General features: G+C 43.4%; 3 protein-coding genes across 4 annotated transcripts; 1 reads left to right on the top strand and 2 right to left on the bottom strand.

Annotated features, from left to right (window-relative positions):
* Positions 1-38: 38 nt before the first annotated feature.
* On the bottom strand, positions 39-3570 carry rdh12 (retinol dehydrogenase 12). Its single transcript, XM_061844885.1, is given in 8 exon segments — positions 39-720; positions 1483-1672; positions 1782-1991; positions 2055-2159; positions 2265-2339; positions 2342-2419; positions 2501-2619; positions 3362-3570. Coding segments are annotated over 8 exon segments (954 nt in total). The 5' UTR covers positions 3436-3570; the 3' UTR covers positions 39-617.
* A 778-nt stretch (positions 3571-4348) lies between these two features.
* vti1b (vesicle transport through interaction with t-SNAREs 1B) lies at positions 4349-9471 on the top strand. Its single transcript, XM_061844886.1, has 6 exons — positions 4349-4748; positions 4834-4892; positions 5358-5537; positions 6824-6997; positions 7099-7160; positions 8271-9471. The coding sequence occupies exons 1-6, from the start codon at positions 4652-4654 to the stop codon at positions 8362-8364; spliced, it is 666 nt and encodes a 221-aa protein (XP_061700870.1). The 5' UTR covers positions 4349-4651; the 3' UTR covers positions 8365-9471.
* Positions 9472-10235: 764 nt separating this feature from the next.
* Positions 10236-18475, bottom strand: arg2 (arginase 2). 2 transcript variants are annotated; one of them, XM_061844884.1, is made up of 8 exons: positions 18079-18475; positions 17928-18000; positions 13704-13878; positions 13458-13617; positions 13274-13368; positions 12923-13027; positions 12702-12838; positions 10236-11279 (listed from the first exon to the last, which is right to left on the bottom strand). In XM_061844884.1, exons 1-8 carry the CDS (start codon positions 18190-18192, stop codon positions 11083-11085), a joined length of 1056 nt encoding a protein of 351 aa, XP_061700868.1. In that variant the 5' UTR covers positions 18193-18475; the 3' UTR covers positions 10236-11082. The 2 variants fall into 2 exon arrangements, with proteins under 2 accessions (XP_061700868.1, XP_061700867.1); XM_061844883.1 differs by lacking the exons at positions 17928-18000; positions 18079-18475 and adding exons at positions 15053-15196; positions 15271-17270.
* Positions 18476-19652: the final 1177 nt, after the last annotated feature.

Genomic DNA, 19652 nt, shown 5'->3' with positions numbered 1-19652 from the left:
CTTTTTTTATATATATATAATATATATATATATATATATATATATATATCACAAAAACATGCCATCTTTGATATCCACTGTAAATCTAGTGGAGCGTTTAAAATGAACGACCCGGGTCCAAATGGATCAGAGTTTATTTACACGAGATGTAAACATTCAACTGTGCACGTGAACGTTACGCGTGGTTAAAAAGGCAAACCAACCCCGCTGGTAGAAAAGCACACGGAAACTCTCGGCATCCTACGAGGAAGATAGATACATATCTATTTTTTCGTCCAACGTCTACTCTATGTATTGTTTCGCAACACTTAGCTTACTAATTGTTTGGGTCCACCGTAAGGACAAAAGCCCTGTGAGATTTTGGCACACACGTGAAGCAGTTTTTGCTGCAAATATGCTTAAAAACAAGACGAGAAAAAAAAAAAAAAATCGGATAAATTGGATAAAAGATGCTGGTCGTTTTACCCTGCTTGGACCGCTCACAGTATGGAAATGCATCCAGCTGCCCCGCCTTCACATTGTCACTAAAATGAGGTGGGTTTTTTTTTTTTTTTTTTTCCATTTTTTCCTTGAAAAATTCTGCACTTATTAATGAAATGACGGATAAAAGTCTTCACTTAGTCCCACTGAATGCCGAGGAGCTCGCAGCTGGCGTCCCACAGACGCCGGGCGGTCTCCTCACTCCTCCCCTGGGGGGCCACGAAGGCGGGGGTGCAGTCACTGCAATGCAGAAAAAAAAGTGCATTTGCACACTTTCAAAAAATACTTTTGATCATTTTTTTCTTTTAGTAATCACTTTGTGTTCCTTCTTTCAATACGTTTACATGTTAAAGTACAATTAGTAAATAACTTTTTTGTCATTTTTATTTAAATTCATTCATTATAAAAATGTAAGAAACATAATTATTTGAATTTACAGTTTGTGAATTTAACAGTTTTATAGTTAAAATTGTGACATTTCATCAAAATGTATGAAAACAATTCATTTTTTTATTTTGTAATATTTTCAATAAATACAATTTGTCATGTGTACCAGTAATTATTTTATTCAACTATTCAGAATTTAAGTTTGTCGTTAAAATTTGCTTAGTTTTGCATTAAATAAACATTGCATTAAAAATTTAATTAATAAAAAAAATATAATATATATATATATATTATGCATGCATATTTAATATTTTGTTTATAAATCCGCAATTATTTTCAAAATGGTTTAAACTATTTTGATGTATTTTGTAAATATTTTTAGAACGGTATTTTATCAACTAAATTTAAATATGTAGCGTGTGACGCTATTTAACATGCTAGCAGTTAGCGTAGAAGCTACGCTAACTGCTAGCATAAGGACCAGAGTCGAGTATCTACGCCTTTAAGCAATGGATATTTGAACACAAACGTAGCGAGATCATATTACAATACTGACGGGCCTATATTTTTTGTCCCCGATGGAAAAAAAAATGAGGGACATTGAGTTTGTTGTACCTGAAGTGTTTCCCCGAGATGGAGTCCAGCTCCTCAGCCACGGCGCAGTAGACGCTGGTCTGGGCGCCCTCGCGCGGCGTCTTCAGGAAGACGGAAAACACGGTGAAGAAGATCATCATCAGCGTGGAGTGACGCGTCAGGTCCGAGTTCACCGTGCCGGGGTGTACCGAGTTCACCGTCACGTTGCTGCCTGTGGGGGGGGGGGAGATCGTCGCCAGGTAAGCGTTACCCGCACGGAGCGCCGTTTCACCGCTGATGCGCGTGACGGGGAATTTTGATTTTTGCCCGCCGTTTTGTACCTTGGAGGCGCTTGGCCAGCTCTCGAGCGAAGAGCACGTTGGCCAGCTTGCTCTGACAGTAAGCCAGTCCGCTGTTGTAGCTCCCCTGGCTGTGAAGGTCGTGGAACCGGATCCAGCCGAAGTTGTGCGCCAGCGACGAGACCACCACCACTCGCGCCGGGGCGCTACGCTTCAGCAGGCCCAGCAGCATCGACGTCAGCAGGAAGTGACCTTCAAACGGCGTCAAACGTGAAGCCAAGACTGATCCGGTGGCGATTCCCGTGCAGGTCTTACCTAAGTGATTGACGCCGATGTGCATCTCGAAGCCGTCGTTGGTTTTGGTGTAGGGGCACATCATCACGCCGGCGTTGTTGATCAGGATGTGAAGATGGGTAAAGTCTGAAGAATTAAAGGTGGAACCTCAAGACACGAGAAAAGTCCAGCTCCCTCGGTTCGGTCATTAGAAGACAAATATCAGTCGTGAGACTTGACAGGAGTTTTTACCTCGAAGGAAATTCTGCGCGAAAGACCGTATGGAGCACGTGTCGGCCAAGTCCAGCTCCCGGACCTCCACCTGCGCCCGGCGTACGCCGCCCGGATGTCGGCCGCCGCCTCCTCGCCCTTGTTCACGTCCCGGCACGCCATCACCACCCGAGCCCCTGACCCGTCAAAATAATAGAAAAATCATCTTCAGTCGCTAGCATGAGTTGTTTTCTAGAATAGAATATTCCGAAAGTGACCTCGACTGGCCAGGTCCAGGGCGGTCTCCTTCCCGATCCCGGTGTTGGCCCCGGTGATGAGGACCGTCTTCCCATCCAGACGGGTCGACGACGTGCACACTCCTCCCGCCGCGTATCTTCTGCGGAAAACATCGACGTAACGCCCGTGAGAAATTGCAAAATGCGCCTGGATTTTGTGTAGCTACGAATAAAGTGTCATTTTCCAAGTCGCTTATCCTCACAGGGGTCGCGGGAGTGCCGGAGCCTATCCCAGCCGACATTGGGCGAAAGGCAGACTACACACGGAACTGGTCGCCGGTCTGTCGCAGGGCGCGTAGACACCATGAGTGAGCGGGAATCGATCCCACGCTTGGCGCACTCAAGTCAGGTGTGTGTACCACTACTACACCATCAGGAAATATATAGTGTTTCATGTAATGAGGCTAAAGTTGTGATTTTGGTCTTTGCAATTATTATTTTTTGGGGGGGAGGGTGGGGGTGAAAATATGTAGATCAATAACGTGCATAGGGTTAATTTTTTACGTCAGGTGGTGCAAGCACGCCACAGAGCGCGGTAGCCTCGTGACCAATCGCGAGGCTGTCCCGCCCACGCGCAGCCTCCTGATTGGCCCAAACCGTGCCAACGTCCACCCCGTGTTATAATCGATCTCATTGATTTTCTATGGGGGGGCAATATCGTGTGAAATTAGACAATAATAATTTAAAAAAAAAAAAAACACCAACGTTCACGTAATGTTACGGTTTTGATTTGTTACGACGTCATTATTATTATTCGCCATGCTAATGCCAACATGCGTCACATAGACCGAATACGTGCTGTCACAAGAGCCCACGTCAAAGCGTGAAAAGATGGCTTCTTACCGTATGTGAGGCGTAAATAAAACCACCAACAACGTCACCGCAACGACTCCGGCGAGGAGTAAGAAAAGCAACATCGCTGTGGAATCAAAGGATGCTGTCGTTGCCGCTTGATGGTACAACAGCTGATGTGAAGGAAAAAAAAAGGCGAGCGATACTGCGCGAATGGCATCCTGGGATGTGTAGTTCTTCCAGCGACCACTGGACCAATTGCAACGTGGTATTTGTAGTCAAATTTCATAATGACCGAGCAACGTCCACAAATATTGAGCATACACAGGACATCGTGTACAGAACAGCGCATTCAACTAAATGAAAACCAAATAGTCGGGTATATTCAGGAAACAAAAAATATGCAGATATTATGTATACAGTCAATTAAGCCTTGTTGATTTTAACGGCGCAACTGGTTAGATTTTTGCCATCGCAGTTCTGAGGACTTGGGTTCAAATCCCGACCCCGCCTGTGTGGACTTTGCATGTTCTCCCCTGTCTGCCACTTCAGATTTCACGACAGTGTTAACGCACTGAAAATCTAAATATTTTTCTTTTTAAAGTAGATTTTAAGCGCAAAAATAAAACGTTTTTTGACAAATAAAATTCCCAATTTGTAATACAAAATATTAGACTACACTGAAAGTTGTAAAATTACACTTAACACACCTGCTAAATTAGGAGGTCGAAGTCATATTTTTTTGTGAAAAATTACGACTTTATTCTAATATTTCAACTAAAAATCGACTTTTCTCTCTTGACATATTTGTCATTGTGGGAAAAATATAGCGATGATATGAACAGCCATAACTAGGTAAATTACGTTTTATTTTTAATATGGTAATACATTTAAACGCGTAAGAAAAAATGCATTTAATGGCATGGTTACGAAACAAGAAATACTGTAGTAAAAAAAATAAAAATACTACTGTACTACATTACCCAGATGACACCAGTTGTAGGTGTTCAAATAAACGCCCATTTAATAGTTGTTTGCCTTATTAATTTGGACGCTAGGTAAAGGTAGAACACAGATTTTTAGCCTTGACGTACCCATTTCTAAATATATATAGAGTGTAAGACCAAGTTTTATTTGATAGTTAAAAAAAAGAGAACATCAAGCCACTCTGTTTGATTTTTAAACTGGCGTTTTTTTCTGCCACTTGATCACGAGGACCATCATGCGGAAATAATTGTCTTGCTCAATGCTTGGCCCAACGCTATAAATTCTTTTATCTGGTTCTGTGGCGTCCAGTTTGAACCCCAAAAAGGAGCTGACGTTGATTCTGGATCAACTACAATGTCGTCGGAGGAATTTGAGAAGCTGCACGAAATCTACAGGTCCCTGTACGAAGAGCTGAAGCTAATGCCGGAGAGGCTGCTGAGGAGCCATGGCGGTACAAAACAAAACATAATTATTTATTCTTTAGTTCAACAACTTATTTGAAATCATCACAAGCTTTGTCTTTTGCTCATCCGCAGAGGAGAAGAAGAGTTTGTTGAGGGTCTTCGAAGAGAGGAAAGAAGAGGCGGAAGAAGTTGTAAGCTAGCCTGGCTGTTTAGGAAATGTTAGCATGCAAGCTGCTCTGTTAGCATCATCTGCACAAATTAATAAGATTATAGAGCTGCAAAGATCGAAAAACTGTGTCTCGCTGCCCGAGAGGCTCACAATATTAGAAATTGTGTACTATGACATAGGGTTGCAACAGTTACTTGATTAACAATTACTTGGTTATTGAATGAATTGACAACTGTTTTTTTTTTTTATCATCGATTCATTGTTTGGAGCTATTGTTTGACTTTAAAATTATCCAAAGCCTTTGATTCAGCTTCTCAAAAGCTAATATTAGAATTCTGTTGTCCTCCTAGTGAGGGTTTGTTTATTCGAAACACACTCGCAAACATTGGCTTTACTGAGGAAAAAGAATGATCAACATTTTTTGCACATTATCGACTTTTTATAGATCAAATTAGTAATTAATACCACTGTCTTTGTTTCACGTTAGCTGCAGGGGATGGAAGCGGAGCTGCGCGATGCGCCGCCCTCCTACCGGAATCCCATGAGGACCAAGCTGCGTCTGTACCACCGTGACCTTGCCAAGCTGCAGCGGGACGCTAAGAACTCAGCCCCGCCGCCGTTGGACGGGAGTCACGGCGGCATCTATTCGTCGCAAAATCAACAAAGCGTGAGTTTAAAGAGAATGTGAACACACCAGTTTCTCGCGTTATCTTGATAGATCTTCACAATATGTGTGATTAAAAAAAGGCAGCTTTAAGTGTTGTTCATTTTAATTTTCGGGCAACATGTTTTTTTTTTTCCTCAGAAGGCTGTTACAACTGTGAAAATTGTATACAGTAAATCCTCTGTTCTTGACCGCAAAAATGGGCCAAAAGATGTCGAAATATTTGAAAACAAAGGTCCGAGTAGGGATGATACGGGCCTGGTGCAAGAACATATCGGAACGTGTCCTGTTTGCAATCATGGGGCAAAACATAATGTCAGGACACATGAAAATATGGGTCGGAACTAAGGTAAGAAGAACGTGGGCCACTTCAAAATAGAATCTGGCGCGTAACATGGTAGAATACGGGTCACAACCTGCGATAGGACTTACAAAACACAGTGTAAAACATGAGGTCATATGTGTCAGAACCAAATTCAGCATGTGTGAGACAAAATATGAAAACACGGTTCAGAATCGGTTGGCCGTAGCGCAGAGCGTTGGAAGAATGATTCTGAAAGTCTGCTAAGACTCAAGTGCCACTTGTGATACACAGATAGTAGAAAAAAAAAGTACAGTGTTGCGTCTGTTCCAGAAAACGCTTCGAGAATTATTTGTTTGAAAATCGAATCGATGTTTCCCATTACAGTGAATGGAAAAAGAAATAATACGTTCCAAGCCTAAAAAAAAAAATTTTTTTAGCTTTTCCTGATAATAAACTGCATAGTAAAAATACATGTATCGTTTAAATACTCTATACGATAGAAATATATTTATTTTTTGCTTAAAATGTATGCTTTAGTAGTGGATTAAGTTCGGCTGGGACTACATTGCCATATTTGTAGCAACTTGGCCCCCAGCCTTGCAAACCTTTTTTTTTTTTATTAACAAAAGTGCAGAATAACTTTAAACAAGCAATAATGAGGGAGAAAAAAACAATAATTTTACATGGGTGGATGGGTCAGCTGTTTGCACCGCGCATTATTTCCATTTTTTTTTTTTTTTTTTTTTTTCGGCGGTGTAGGAATTCACAACAAAGCGCGTCGTGGGTCTGCCGGTCTGCCGGTTTTGTCAATGAGTATAAATCCAACAAGAGGGTGATAAAGCTCTTCAAATGGAGAGGTTGCGATGTTATTTTGCGGAAAATAAGTTGGGAAATTGCTCAAATGTTGCGCGATTGTCGGTACGTGTGTGTACGCGTGTGGGTCAAGACGGCTTCCGCCTGGTTAGTCGTCCCCCTTCTTGCCCAGACACGCTTGCAGTCGCAGCGGGCCTTGCTCCTGGAGGGTACCGAGTCGTTGAACAACGCCAGCGAGAGCATCGAGCGGAGTCAGCGCCTCGCTGCCGAGACCGAGCATATCGGCACCGACATCATCGAGGAGCTCGGCGAGCAGCGGGAGCAGCTGGACCGGACCAGGGACAGGGTGAGTGATCCGAGACCCCGAGGCAATTCCACCTCCTCTACTTTACCTAAAATTGTTTTTTTTTTTTTTTTTTTTTTTTTTTTTTTTGTGTGTGTTTGTAGCTGGTGAATACGGGAGAGAACCTCAGCCGCACGCGGAAAATCCTTCGCTCTATGTCTCGTCGGTAAGTTTGAGTTTGTGGCGGATGTCGTCTAACATTGGAACCACCAAAAGCAAACACAATCTCTTTCGGAACAGCTCACTGATTTTCATTCTTAGTCAACACTTCCACATAAGCAGTAATGGATGATTTTTCAGTTGTAAATTCTTAAATTATCATAAAAAATATATATATGATTTGGCTTCCTTAAGCCCGCAGTTACACAGTACAGCACCACCCACTTATATTTTTAGTGCTGTTGTTTTTTTTTTATTTTTACCATTTTTTTTTTATCCATTGCTCTTACACTCGAGCTGTCTCTCTCTCACTCACAATATATATTTTAATGTGTATTGTTTTAAGTGTGTGTGTGTGAAGAAAACATCGAAATAAAGACGAGTGAGATGGTCCCCATTTACCGTAATTTCTGGCCCATAATCCGCAACTTTTTTCACACGCTTTCAACCCTGCGGTTTATGCAGCGATGCGGCTAATTTGTGCATTTTTTTCTAACGGCCGCAAGGGGGGCGTTTGAGCGGAAAAGGTAAGAATGACACTGGTGGAATATTTTTGCTGAGGAAGTGACTTTTACCGGTCCGGCCCAGTTAGTGCTAGCTCGGTGATTTTTACCAGTGTATTTTTTTTTAACTGGGCCTGCTAGCGCTGTGCTAGTGTTAGCATTAGTGCGGCGCTAGTGTTAGCATTAGCGCTAGCGTTAGTGCAGCGCTACCGCGGCACTATCGTTAGCGCGGTCGAGCTAGTGTTAAAATCTCTATATACCGTCTTTGTAAATATCTCGTGTTTCAATGTGGGCACTTGTGGCTTTTCCACAGCTGCGACCTATGTATGTACCAAATGGTATTTCCTTTACAAATGTACTTGGGTAAGGCTTATGACCAGGTGCACTGTGCAGGCCGGGATTTACGGTACTCATCAGTCATATTTTACCAAAACCAGTATTTCGCATGTTCCAACAGGGTTTGTAAACTTACTCAAAAAAATGAAATGTTAAACACTGCATAAAAAAAGATTTCTGAGCCGTTCGGGATTGCGGGTTTGATTTCTGACATTCCACTTCCATGTTGTAGCGACCCAAATGATTGGCTGACATGTTTTGCTGAACTCTTGTTTCAGGCTCATGACAAACAAGCTGTTGCTGGCCGTCATCATTATCATGGAATTGGCCATTCTTGGCGCCGTAGTTTACCTCAAGTTCTTTCGACGATGAGGGTGAAGGAAAAAAAAAAAAAAACTAAACAAAATCCGGACCTCCTCCCGGGCTCCGAAGTCTCACTGAAGGTCCATCCCTCAATAAGGATTCCTCTCCACGTGAACCACAGAATAAAATGTGCACTATTTGACCGGACTGTTAATACAGAGAAATCCCTGTGGGAGGAGGTTTTGGGACATCTACGGACCAGAGAGGATGTTCAGTGAAGGCGGCGGTACTGGACCCAGAACATTGCCTATGGCAACCGGTGTGTTAAACCGAGGTACTTCGTTTAGCAATAGTCGCAGATGGCGCACTGTTTGTCTTCGTTCACTGTTTTTCAATTTTTCAATTTACATTGCTCAGGTTGCCCATTTTTCTGATTTCTGGTCAGTGTATAGAAAACTTGGCAGGGTGGGGCAACTGGTGAGAGAGTTGGCCTCACAGTTCCGATGACCGGGGTTCAAATCCCGCCCCCGCCTGTGTGGAGTTTTGCACGTTCTTCCTGCTTTTCTGCGGGCACTCCCAATTTCCTTCCACATCCCAAAAATATCCATTAATTGGACACTAAAATTTCCCCTAGTCTGACTGTTGTCTGTCCGTGTGCCTGCGATTGGCTGGCGACCAGTTCAGAGTGTACGCTGCTTCCTGCCTGTTGATAACTGGGGTAGGCTTCAGTACTCCCACGAGCCTTGTGAGGATAAGCGGCTCAAAAAAGGGTGTATAGAAAAGTTGATTTCACAATTCTACGCTAACTGTATCTGTTTTTTTTCACTGGAACAATTTCTCCAGTTACCCCTTTTAAACTGCGCGGTCGCCATGACCTTGTAGTGCTTGAGCCGTAATTAGCGCTAATTTTGGTAGCTTGTCGCAAGCTACCAAACGAGACGATGCAATTGTCAATGTCATATTTTTCAGAAATAAGTGTTTTTTTTTTTTTCTTCCAATTATAGGCATCCGCTTTGGTTGATGCGCGATTAAAAAAAAAAAAAAAAATTGGAATTACTACAAAAAAAAAACAGTTCAAGTACCCACTTTCTGTTTTGTTGAATAATATCAAAAGATTTTTAAATAAATGTTGAAGATTGTAGCCGACCCTGCATAACTCCATGGAGGGGAAAATTATCTCCTGCTTCCTCTTTATTTATCTAGAGCAGGGGTCACCAACGCGGTGCCCGCGGGCCAATGGTAGCCCGCGAGGACCATATAAGGCGCCCGCGAGTTATGTTCTAAAAATACCATAGGCCACAAATTGTTACTGTTATTTGTGCTTTAAATTCTGAATCTTGATTGCTTACGTGAATTCAAATTTTAAAATACCTGTAATGTCATTTACTACGATAAAACAAAAATATTTGCTGTACGTGTGATGAACTGAGTCTGAAGTTTGCCGCAAACAAGTCACGTAGCCCTTCAAACGATCGGTATGTAGCGTTCAGCCTCAAAAAGGTTGCTGAGCTCTGATCTAGAGACTGAAGTGGGTTCTAAGATTGAACTTTGAGGAACTCCTTGAAAACAAAACTTTGATAATCACCCGTTTCCTCATTTCTTACCGATTTTATTGAGATTTTAAAAGGTGGTGGTTCTTGAACTCAATAAACAAAACAAAAACTGAAGTATATTTTCTCTTGCTGATTATCTTATACTTTAGAGGTGATGATTTTACGAATGAACCTGACAACTCTTTCCCCGGCCCCATTCCATTCAGTTCTAGACAGCCTTGCGTAACTTCCCCAAAACAATTATTTTAATTACTTTATTACACTTTCTGTGATTATAATCTTGAGATTTTTCAAAACTGGTGGTTTTAAGGGTGAACCTTGCGGAAAAAACAATTCTGTTGTACGCGGTAGTCGAACCCACCCAGACGGCGAATCACTTAGATGGAAGACCAGAAAATAAACTCTTTTAATACAAGAATGTAACTGACCGTCAGTTTAGTGGCTATCGTGAAATATGACGATTTAGCTTAAAGCCTTTTAAGAGTCAAAGCTTTTGTTACATAGTCGTACTCACACACTTGAAAATACAGTAACCACAGCCGGTCCGGAAGTGCAAAGACGATTTCTAGTTTCATCTACAAAAACCCCGTCAAGTTTATTTGTATCACGCCTCTGAGGCATCTTCATATACTTGTAAACCGAACAGACAATAAATAGCAGGCTTCGTGCCTTCTTACATAAAATGGCAAAATAAGTTAAAAAGTGTGTCGTCTAAATTAACGTCTAGGCTTTACATGGCAAACCTTATGTGACAAAAGACATACAAATACTTTCCACGGTGAAATACAACACAATGAAGAGAGTGGACCAAAAATTTACTGTACGCACGGGTGTCAAAGTCGAGGCCCGGGGGCCAGATCTGCCCCGCCCCATGATTTTATGTGGCCTGTGAAGCGAACTCATGTTGGCAACTTCCATGATTTTTGTTAGAAATTGTTATATTGCAAGTATTTTTTTTTTTGTTCCCAAGCATCAACAATAGTTGGAAAAAGCCATTACCCTTTTTCTGATTCCAAAACCAGTTCATAAATTTCACATGTGAATATGATTAAAGATTTTTATGGTTTCAGTCATAGCCCTCTGAGGGACGCTACAATGTGGCCCAGGGCAAAAATGAGTTTGACACCCTTGCTCTAGCGACTTTGGGATTTGTTTTTTTTCCTCACTCTTGGATGCAACACTTTGGAATGCTCGAGGGTGGCGCAACAAGTCCGTGGCTTTTCGCTTTGAGCTCTCAGAGGCAGAGCTGCTCTGTGTCGTCGTCCTCCTTTGTCGAGGGGATCTCGTCGATGACCCCGTGGGCGCCTTCTCTCGTCTGCCCCAGGGACGACGCGATGACGTCCACGGCCAGGGAGGCGGTGGCCTCCACTGCCGCCCGGGTCGCCCCGACCACGGGGTTCACTTCCACCAAGTCCATGACCGACAGCAGACCTGCACATCGAAAGCAAGTTTACGTGAGATGACAGAATCCCCGTACTGGCCAAGTGAAAAGTGTTCAAAGCATCTTAAGGGGAACCACCACATTTTTACGCTAGTTTTGAGTCAGTCCTCCAGTATATCCTGGATGACTTATACCTGACCAGATGAGGCCCCTGAAATTGATCCCCGAGCCACCTGAGCTGGTCTTGGATCACCTGGTATCCTGACAGTCCATCTATTCTTTTCAACCAATGTTGGTCTGATTAATGATTGAAGAAGGTTTCCTAGTCCCAGCCTACCAGGTTCTATGACCACAACTTCTAGATCTACTGGGGGTGGGAGGACCACGACATTCGCATGCTAGCTATTAAACGTAATCCTCCAGCATTTCTTCGGTCTGCGCGGCATCTGAATTTCATCCCTAATCCTACACAGTTGGTTTTAGATCCCCTTGTAGCCTGAGTCCATTTAATTCGTTTCAACTAATGTTGGTCTGATTCATGATTGAAGCATATTTCTTAGTCCCAGACTACCTGGTTATACAACCACAACCTCTAGATCTACTGGGGGTAGGAGGACCACGACATTCGCATGCTAGCTATTAAACGTAATCCTCCAGCATTTCTTCGGTCTGCGCGGCATCTGAATTTCATCCCTAATCCTACACAGCTGGTTTTAGATCCCCTTGTAGCCTGACAGTCCATTTAATTCGTTTCAACTAATGTTGGTCTGATTCATGATTGAAGCACATTTCTTAGTCCCAGACTACCTGGTTATACAACCACAACTCTAGATCTACTGGGGGTGGGAGGACCATGACGTTCGCACGCTAGCTATTAAATGTAATCCTCCAGCATTTCCTAGGTATGCGAGGCATCCGAAATTCATCCTTGATCCTACACAGCTGCTCTTGGATGAAATTGTATCCTGACAGTCTATTTCTTTTCAACCAATGTCGGTCTGATTCATGATTGAAGCAGATTTCATAGTCCCAGACTACCAGGTTCTACGACCACAACTTCTAGATTTACTGGCGTTGAGAGGACCACTACATTCACACGCTAGCTATTAAACGTAATCCTCCGGCATGTCCTAGGTCTGCGAGGCATCTGGGTTAGAAAACGAAAGCCACTTCAGATGGTTACACGGAGTGTTTCCTAGATGTTTAAGAGTAAACCTGGACACTCTTGAGTCCTCCAGCATGTCCAAGCCCTGGCTGGATATGATCATTTTACACCTTTCCAGGGGGATGTCCAGACAGCATCTGGATTAGAAACCAGAGATGCCTCAACTGGTGCAGGCTACTCTTGAGTATCTCTTGAGTCAGAGACTCTTAAGCGGAGCGTTCAGACACTTATATCCTGACCTTGTCTGTGACTGCACGACCTAGTTATTGATCACATGTGAGAGACGCTGATCAGCGTATGCGTGTACCTGTATTGTGGACTTCCTCTGTGATGTAGATCCCCTCCCTATAGGTCAACCCTCCATTCACCGGCGTTCCCGTCGCGGGAGCCAGAGACGGGTCGAAGGCGTCGATGTCAAAGCTCAAGTGAATGGGTCTTTGTTTTCTGATCGAGAAGAAGAGAAGTGTTTTCAGCAAACAAATTGGATGGATTACCTTAAATCAAGCCAGTGGATGTGTGGAGTGTTACCTTGCCAACAGATGGTCCAAGGCGACTTCGGTGACCCTCTGGATGCCGAGTCTGTCGATATCCCTCATGGTGAAGTATTGGATGCCCAAGTTCTTCAAGATGTGGCTGTGAAGCACAAAAAAAACATTGGAAACCACAAAGTACTCATTGTCTGGACTAAATTTGGACCTGATTCAACACACGCTGAAGTGTACTTGGCCATTAAATCTGATTCTGATACCCATTTTGATAACTGGGCATAATGGGGAAAAATTAGCTAGCAAAGCAAGCTAGCATTAGCTTCACCTTGACATCATCAAATGTGTTCCCATCGCTCCCATCAATCTTTTAAGGCTTTGTTCTAATACTCACTACTCGCCGGGGTCCACATCCCGAAGTCCGATATACACCAGGTCCCTGCAGGAGAGGAACGGCTTCACCCAAGAGAACCCCGGGAGATCTGGCACCTGATTTGGACGCGCAGAAACAAGTGAGTTCCACGCGGAACGGTCGGGGATGACTCGTCTTTTGGGTTGCGAACTCGACTGTTTCTCACCTTGTCTTGCAGCTCTTTGAGCATGAACGCCACCGGCTGGCCGTGGAGGTTCCCCGACGGCGACGACAAGGGCGTGTTCACGTCGGCGTGAGCGTCGACCCAGATGACGCACAGGTCAGGACACTGTTGGGCGTGGCCTGCCACTGATCCAATACCAAGGCTTTGTTTGAGAAACAAATTGCGGTCTTACAAACAGGGAGTAGCAGGGCGACGCCGAAACGTTTTTGGGGTCAGTTCCCTCGTTACCTGTGGTCCCCACCCAGCATGACGAGGGTGTGGCCGGCACCCACCGCCCTGCTCACGGCGCCCGACAGCTTCTTCGTGGCACCGCCCACGGTACGAGGGAACTTCACGTTCATGTAAGGTTCGTCCATCTCCGGGTGGTGGAAACTGAGGTCACCGAAGTCGTGCACGGCGTAATCTGAAACCGAGGGAAACGGACGTCCGTTATGTAACGTTCCTATTTATCACCGCGCAGGAATTCGTCACGTACATCTTGACCTATACAATGAATTCCTACTTTGATGGGGGATGTGGTCGCAAAAGCGTTATCTTCATAAACTATTAGGCATGATGATATCACCGTACCACATACGCTAGACAGATGAGTGGTGCTACATTCCAATCTACATTTCCGGATTTTTCCATTCATCTCGGGACTGCCGCTGACTCAACATGTACGCGCGGTCGCTACCATCCCGCCTGATGAGTCATTTCTTGCCAGCTCGCAGTCCAAGTGACAGCGTACATTCCTTACCAGTGGCCCAACCGCTCGACTCGAGAGCTTGGGTTTCATCACTCGAGGCATTTTGGACGCCAAAGCGGCGTATTTTCCGGAGTTCGCGCAGGGCAACGCGAGCCCGGACGGCTGAGTAGTCTTTCCGAGCCGATCCGAGGGCAACGACCTGGCCCGATACCTTTACTGGGCACGACGGGAATAGACACTGGAGGACAATTCCGACGCGGTCCTTTTGACACGCAAGGTTGCGGCTCTGAATAGTTCTCACAAAGTGGCCCTCGGCTTTTGCTGGCCACTGTACTCTCGTAAATGTCGGGTGCGTCTAAACCAACGTGACGAGGTAGCTTTTTTTTTTTTTTTTTTTTTTTTTTTGACCAGGAAGACTGACGCGATTTGTGTTGCTTGCAGACATGCTTTGCAAAACTGGTGTTTACAGCATGACTTTGGGGAGGGAAATTTTTTTTTTTTAAATCCATGCCAACAAAGAAAAGCTCTACCCATATTAGATGTAATTTGAAAAATATATTCTAATATAAAAAATTATACATTTTTTATATAAAAAAAATCTATATTATAAAAATTCCTTGTTAACAAAAAACATGATGCCTGGTAACCTCTGCCTCATTGATTAATATGAAAAAAATATTTTTGAAAAAAAAATGTATTTAAAAAAAAATCTACATCATCCGATTTGATGAAAGTTCTATGCCATCAAAACAATATAAATGTAAACAAAAAGAAATTTAAATAAAATGTTAACCCACAATAGGTGCCCAGTGCTGCATGCATTATGATTTAAAAAATGTTTCTGTGATAGAAATTGAATAAATTACAAATACTTAAAAAAAAATATTACATTTTATAAATACAAAACTCGGCGGCACGATGGAGCAGCTGCAAAGCGTTGGCCTCACAGTTCTGAGGACCCAGGTTTGATCCTGGTCCTCCCCGTGCCTGCGTGGGTTTTCTCCGGGTGGGCACTCCGGTTTCCTCCCACATCCTAAAAACATGCAACTTTAATTGGACGCTCTAAATTGCCCGTAGGTGTGATTGTGAGTGCGATTGGTTGTTTGCCTCGATGTGCCCTGCGATTGGCTGGCAACCAGTTCAGGGTGTGCCCCGCCTCCTGCCCGTTGACAGCTGGCATAGGCTCCACCACTCCCCGTGACCCTTGTGAGGATAAGCGGCAAAGAAAATCGATGGGCGGATGGATGGAAATACAAAACTACATTTTTTTCAATATTTGAAAAATTCTGTACCACCAATAAAAATACGAAGACTTTTTTTTTTTAAGTGACCTTTTTGAGGCATTCTTCTTTGAAACAAATGTTCTCAAGTGTCCCATTTGCTGCATATTGACAATGATGCCAAATACGAAATCATAATGTCAGTCACGATCCAAACTGCTTCTTTATGACGACGAGTCCCAAGTTCACAGCACCGAAAAGCACGTAGACGGCAGGCGTGCTCGTCTTTAAGCGACAAGACGTTTTTTTCCCACGGCCTTTTAGCCGCCGCATTCCCTTTTGAGGGTAATTATAGCAACCGCGCTAGCGGCTACTGCGCTCTGTGTTGTCCCCTCCGTCTGATGTACCTCAAGACACTTTCAAGACAACCCAAAAACTTTTCATTCCCTCATTTAAGCATTCAACTCACTAACCATATGCACTATTACATTATAAATTTGCTTTATTTCCCTTATAGTAATTGACTATTAACAAATGCCATACAGTAGGAGTAATAAAGCCTGCATAAGTGTGTAATTTTTGATGGATATGTGTAACGTATCACGAATGATAAAATTGATTTTTTTACCTTGTTTTGTATCAGTCACCCCTGCCACGCAATCATAATTCGCCAGCGCCCTTTTTTTTTTTTTACAATTTCCCAAAAAGTGACATAGATATAAGAGTGCTATAACTGGAACTATGACTAGGCAGAATCAAGCTGCAGCTATCGGAAACCGGAGTAGTTATGGATATCTGCGGTTCCGTCGCGCATATCTGTATAATTCACATCGTATACGTTTGAATATGAATTGTGTGTGTACATGTGTGTAAAGCACCCAATACCAGGGATGACAATAACCAATTTGGAAAAGCATGGAAAATGTCTACCTTTGGGGGAGGGGTCAAATGGGGGTTCACCCCCCCCCCTTTGAATATGAATTTTTTTTTTTTCATAATAAAACACACTGTTTAATGGTGACCTTGTAACTACTAACAGTGTAAATCCAGGGCAATCATAATATTTTGAAAACTTAAAATATGAGTCCAAACAACCAAAATAATTTTGCCAAACTTCAGACATAAAAATGTGAAATTTCTATCAAATAAGCTACTGCACTTACAAGTTATACTTCAGAAATAAGTACACAAGTAATTTGTTTATATGAGAGAGATAATGAAATATAAAAGTGAGCGATAAAATGAATGATCTACAGGGCCAGTGCTACAGATAGGTATTAACAGTTGTCAATTATATAATATTTGAGAAATTTACGTCCAATTGACCTTTGTGTTTCCTGGTTTGGATATGCTCCGGGATATTTTTTGCTCCTCGGTTTCCATAATTGATCATATCGGAACACAAGAGTGCGCAGCACTTTGCCGGGAACGTCCACTTTTTGTACGGGTTCGGTTAGACATGTTGATGCGTGTTTCGTTCCTCTCTGCACGGTTACGCTTTTTTCAAGCCATGCCAGTGTGAAACAGTTTTTTTTTTTTTTTTTACCCCGTGGTTTTTATCAATTTCCACGACACAATCTTCATATTTTCGCTCCCAGACTTTCGCTGTACTGGCGAACGTGCAGACCGCTCGATGATATATGCGTACGTATGTCTATAAGTTATAACTATGCTGTCGTAAACAGAATGCTTCTCTGGGAAATGTTAACATCAGAGTGAAAATACCGCCAAAATGCTGACGGAAATTAGAATATTGTAATTATTATAGAAACCAAATTTAATGCAAACAGATAGCAATGCCGTAATCGGATAGCAACGCCGTTTTCGGCCATCACAGCTGTGACTAATTTTTCACGACTAGCCTTGCCGACAAGATGCTGGCTGCCGGTCTTGATCACAGCCCCCCCCCCCCCCCAAAAAAAAAAAAAAAAAAAATTCTCAACGGATTTACACATTTCACAAAAATGACAATTTCAGTTGAAAAAAAAACCCTGCAAATCTGCAGGAAATTCTCATCCCCGTCATACACACAAAGGGAAAAACGTGACATCATTTGTCCCGATAAATGACTTTAAAAGGGTTTGCTAAGAAGATGGAGAGTTGAAAGAACAAAACGGAAAATGTTCTTTGTGACAAAGCAAAACTCGAAAGCCGTAAATCGTCGTTTATGACGTGTTAGTGCGAAGGGGTGTGACTTGACTTTCAACAGCAATTTAGTGAAATTTCTCGCACAAAAAAAAATGCAACACTGCATGTCACCTTTCGCTGCGGGGAAGGAAGGAAGGGACAGAAATGGGGGTGCCCTTTCATTGTCTGGAGTTTCTGAGCATGCGTAGTGCGCGCACGTGGAAAGGAGACCACGCCATTGCAGCGGATTTGAAATGAAAACGAATTAAAACGGTGTTGAAATGATATTGCAAAAGAGAGAGGGTCCGTGTGCGTATGAAAAATGCCCCACGCGGGTGTGTTGTATGTGTGTAGCCTATAAATAAATACGGTGGTGAGGTAACGGTGCAATCTGGTTATGTAAATCCCGGCGCTCACCTAAACCGGAGAGCCGCTCGATGAGCCCCGCATCCCTGATGACTTTAGGCCCGTGTTCCACGCCTCTTCTCACCTAAAATTCATGATAATATATGTGAGGTTTTCTGAATTTGGTGTCATTTATCAAATAATAATAATAATAAAAATCTACCTGTCCTCGTGAGAAGGGAGCGCCCAGCACCGCCACCGACTGGGCTCGGCTCGGCTGGCCGCCCGCGAGCGACCGAGTGCGGGCGAGTTTGAGCAGATGTCCCCTGAGAGCCATGCTGTGTTCTTCCTTCCTTCTTTCTCGAGTCCCCGCCGGGCGTCTGACGAAAGACCGGCGCGATGTTGCCTCTTGTTTCGGGATGCTGAACGTGACCCGTCCCGTCACAAGTTCCGGTTTTATCGTATCCTACCGCAGCTACTTAATATTCATGAGACCAACCAAGGCGTAGAAACTCGCCGCGGCGGGGGAGGGTCGCCTCGGATTTTCTTTTTTTTTTTCCCAATTAATTTTACTAGTTGTCTCCCGATCGCAGGTTTATTAATTCGTTACAAAAAAAAAAGTGGAGTAACTTCCACGCCGCTGTGCGCGCCTTTGTAAATTCCATAACAGTGACGTCATCGCGTCACACACCTTCACGTCAGCCAATGAAACGCGGCGGATTTAAAAAAAAAGTGGGCTCACGTTGTGGGCGTGGTCTATTTGAAAAAAAAAAATAACGGATACGTCAGAGAGTTGCGTTCAGGGTGGAAATTTCCACGAATGGACGCAGCCGAGCGTGGACTGATAGGCTTGTTTACAGTGGGGAGGGGAGACATCTGTTTCTAGCCCACCTTTTAACCACGTGCTTGTCAAAAACATCGGATCACTTAACACAAAAACACATTTACACTCGATTACCTAACACACACAGCAGAACATTTAAATTTACGTCAGCTTCCACTATTTTGTTTTCTTCTTTCCACTAGTTACTATGAAATTGCGTTCCCTTCAATGATTATCTTAGAACTACGGTCGAATGAAACAAAAGGAATTGCATATTTTGTGTTTTAATCAATACACAAATTTGCTTTATGCTTACGTTGAATGGAAAACCCCATTTCTATGCTAGCAGTTAGCATCAAGACGCATAGTTTTAGAAGCGACTAGAATGTGAACAAAAATGGCAGAAACAACAGATTTTACACGGTTATGAGAATACTCAAGCATATGTATATTTGTCTATGATAAATTATCACTAATTACAGCATGTTGAAATTTTTAGTAGTACGAGATTCTTCTTAGTCTTCATTTCTGTATTGTTGTACTGCCTCCCAGTGGCCAATGGTAGCATAGCACATTGAATTGTCATCATTCTACTGAATTGTTACAGTTTAATCAACTATTCATCCATGCATCCATTTCTTTGCCGCTTATCCTCACGAGGGTCGCGGGGAGCGCTGGAGCCTATCCCAGCTCTCAATGGGCAGGAGGCGGGGTACACCCTGAACTGGGGCCAATCGGAGGGCAAACAGCCGCACTCACAATCGCACCTAGGGGCAATTTAGAATGTCCAATTATTGTTGCATGTTTTTGGGGATGTGTGAGGAAACCGGAGTGACCGGAGGACACCCACACGGGTACGGGGAGAACATGCAAAGTCGCACACAGGCAGGGGCCGGGATTGAACCCGTGGCCTCAGAACTGTGAGGCCAATGTTTTACCAGCTGAACCACGGTGCCGCCTAAAACAATATTTAT

The sequence above is a fragment of the Syngnathoides biaculeatus genome, chromosome 15 (genome assembly GCF_019802595.1).
Source record: "Syngnathoides biaculeatus isolate LvHL_M chromosome 15, ASM1980259v1, whole genome shotgun sequence".
NCBI classification, from domain to species: domain Eukaryota; kingdom Metazoa; phylum Chordata; class Actinopteri; order Syngnathiformes; family Syngnathidae; genus Syngnathoides; species Syngnathoides biaculeatus.
This window is presented reverse-complemented; position numbering and strand designations above follow the sequence as displayed.

What these genes read in the sequence shown, in the direction of transcription:
- vti1b (XM_061844886.1), top strand. Translation starts at nt 4,652, where the DNA reads ATGTCGTCGGAGGAATTTGAGAAGCTGCACGAAATCTACAGGTCCCTG. An exon ending in CGTCGCAAAATCAACAAAGC is followed by an intron (nt 5,538 to 6,823) that starts GTGAGTTTAAAG and finishes CTTCTTGCCCAG; the next exon opens with ACACGCTTGCAGTCGCAGCG. An exon ending in TGGACCGGACCAGGGACAGG is followed by an intron (nt 6,998 to 7,098) that starts GTGAGTGATCCG and finishes GTGTGTTTGTAG; the next exon opens with CTGGTGAATACGGGAGAGAA.
- arg2 (XM_061844883.1), bottom strand. Translation starts at nt 15,343, where the DNA reads ATGCCAGCTGTCAACGGGCAGGAGGCGGGGCACACCCTGAACTGGTTG. An exon ending in GAGTTTTGTATTTATAAAAT is followed by an intron (nt 13,879 to 15,052) that starts GTAATATTTTTT and finishes CCTCGGTTTCAG; the next exon opens with ATTACGCCGTGCACGACTTC. An exon ending in ATGCTGGGTGGGGACCACAG is followed by an intron (nt 13,618 to 13,703) that starts GTAACGAGGGAA and finishes TCTCAAACAAAG; the next exon opens with CCTTGGTATTGGATCAGTGG.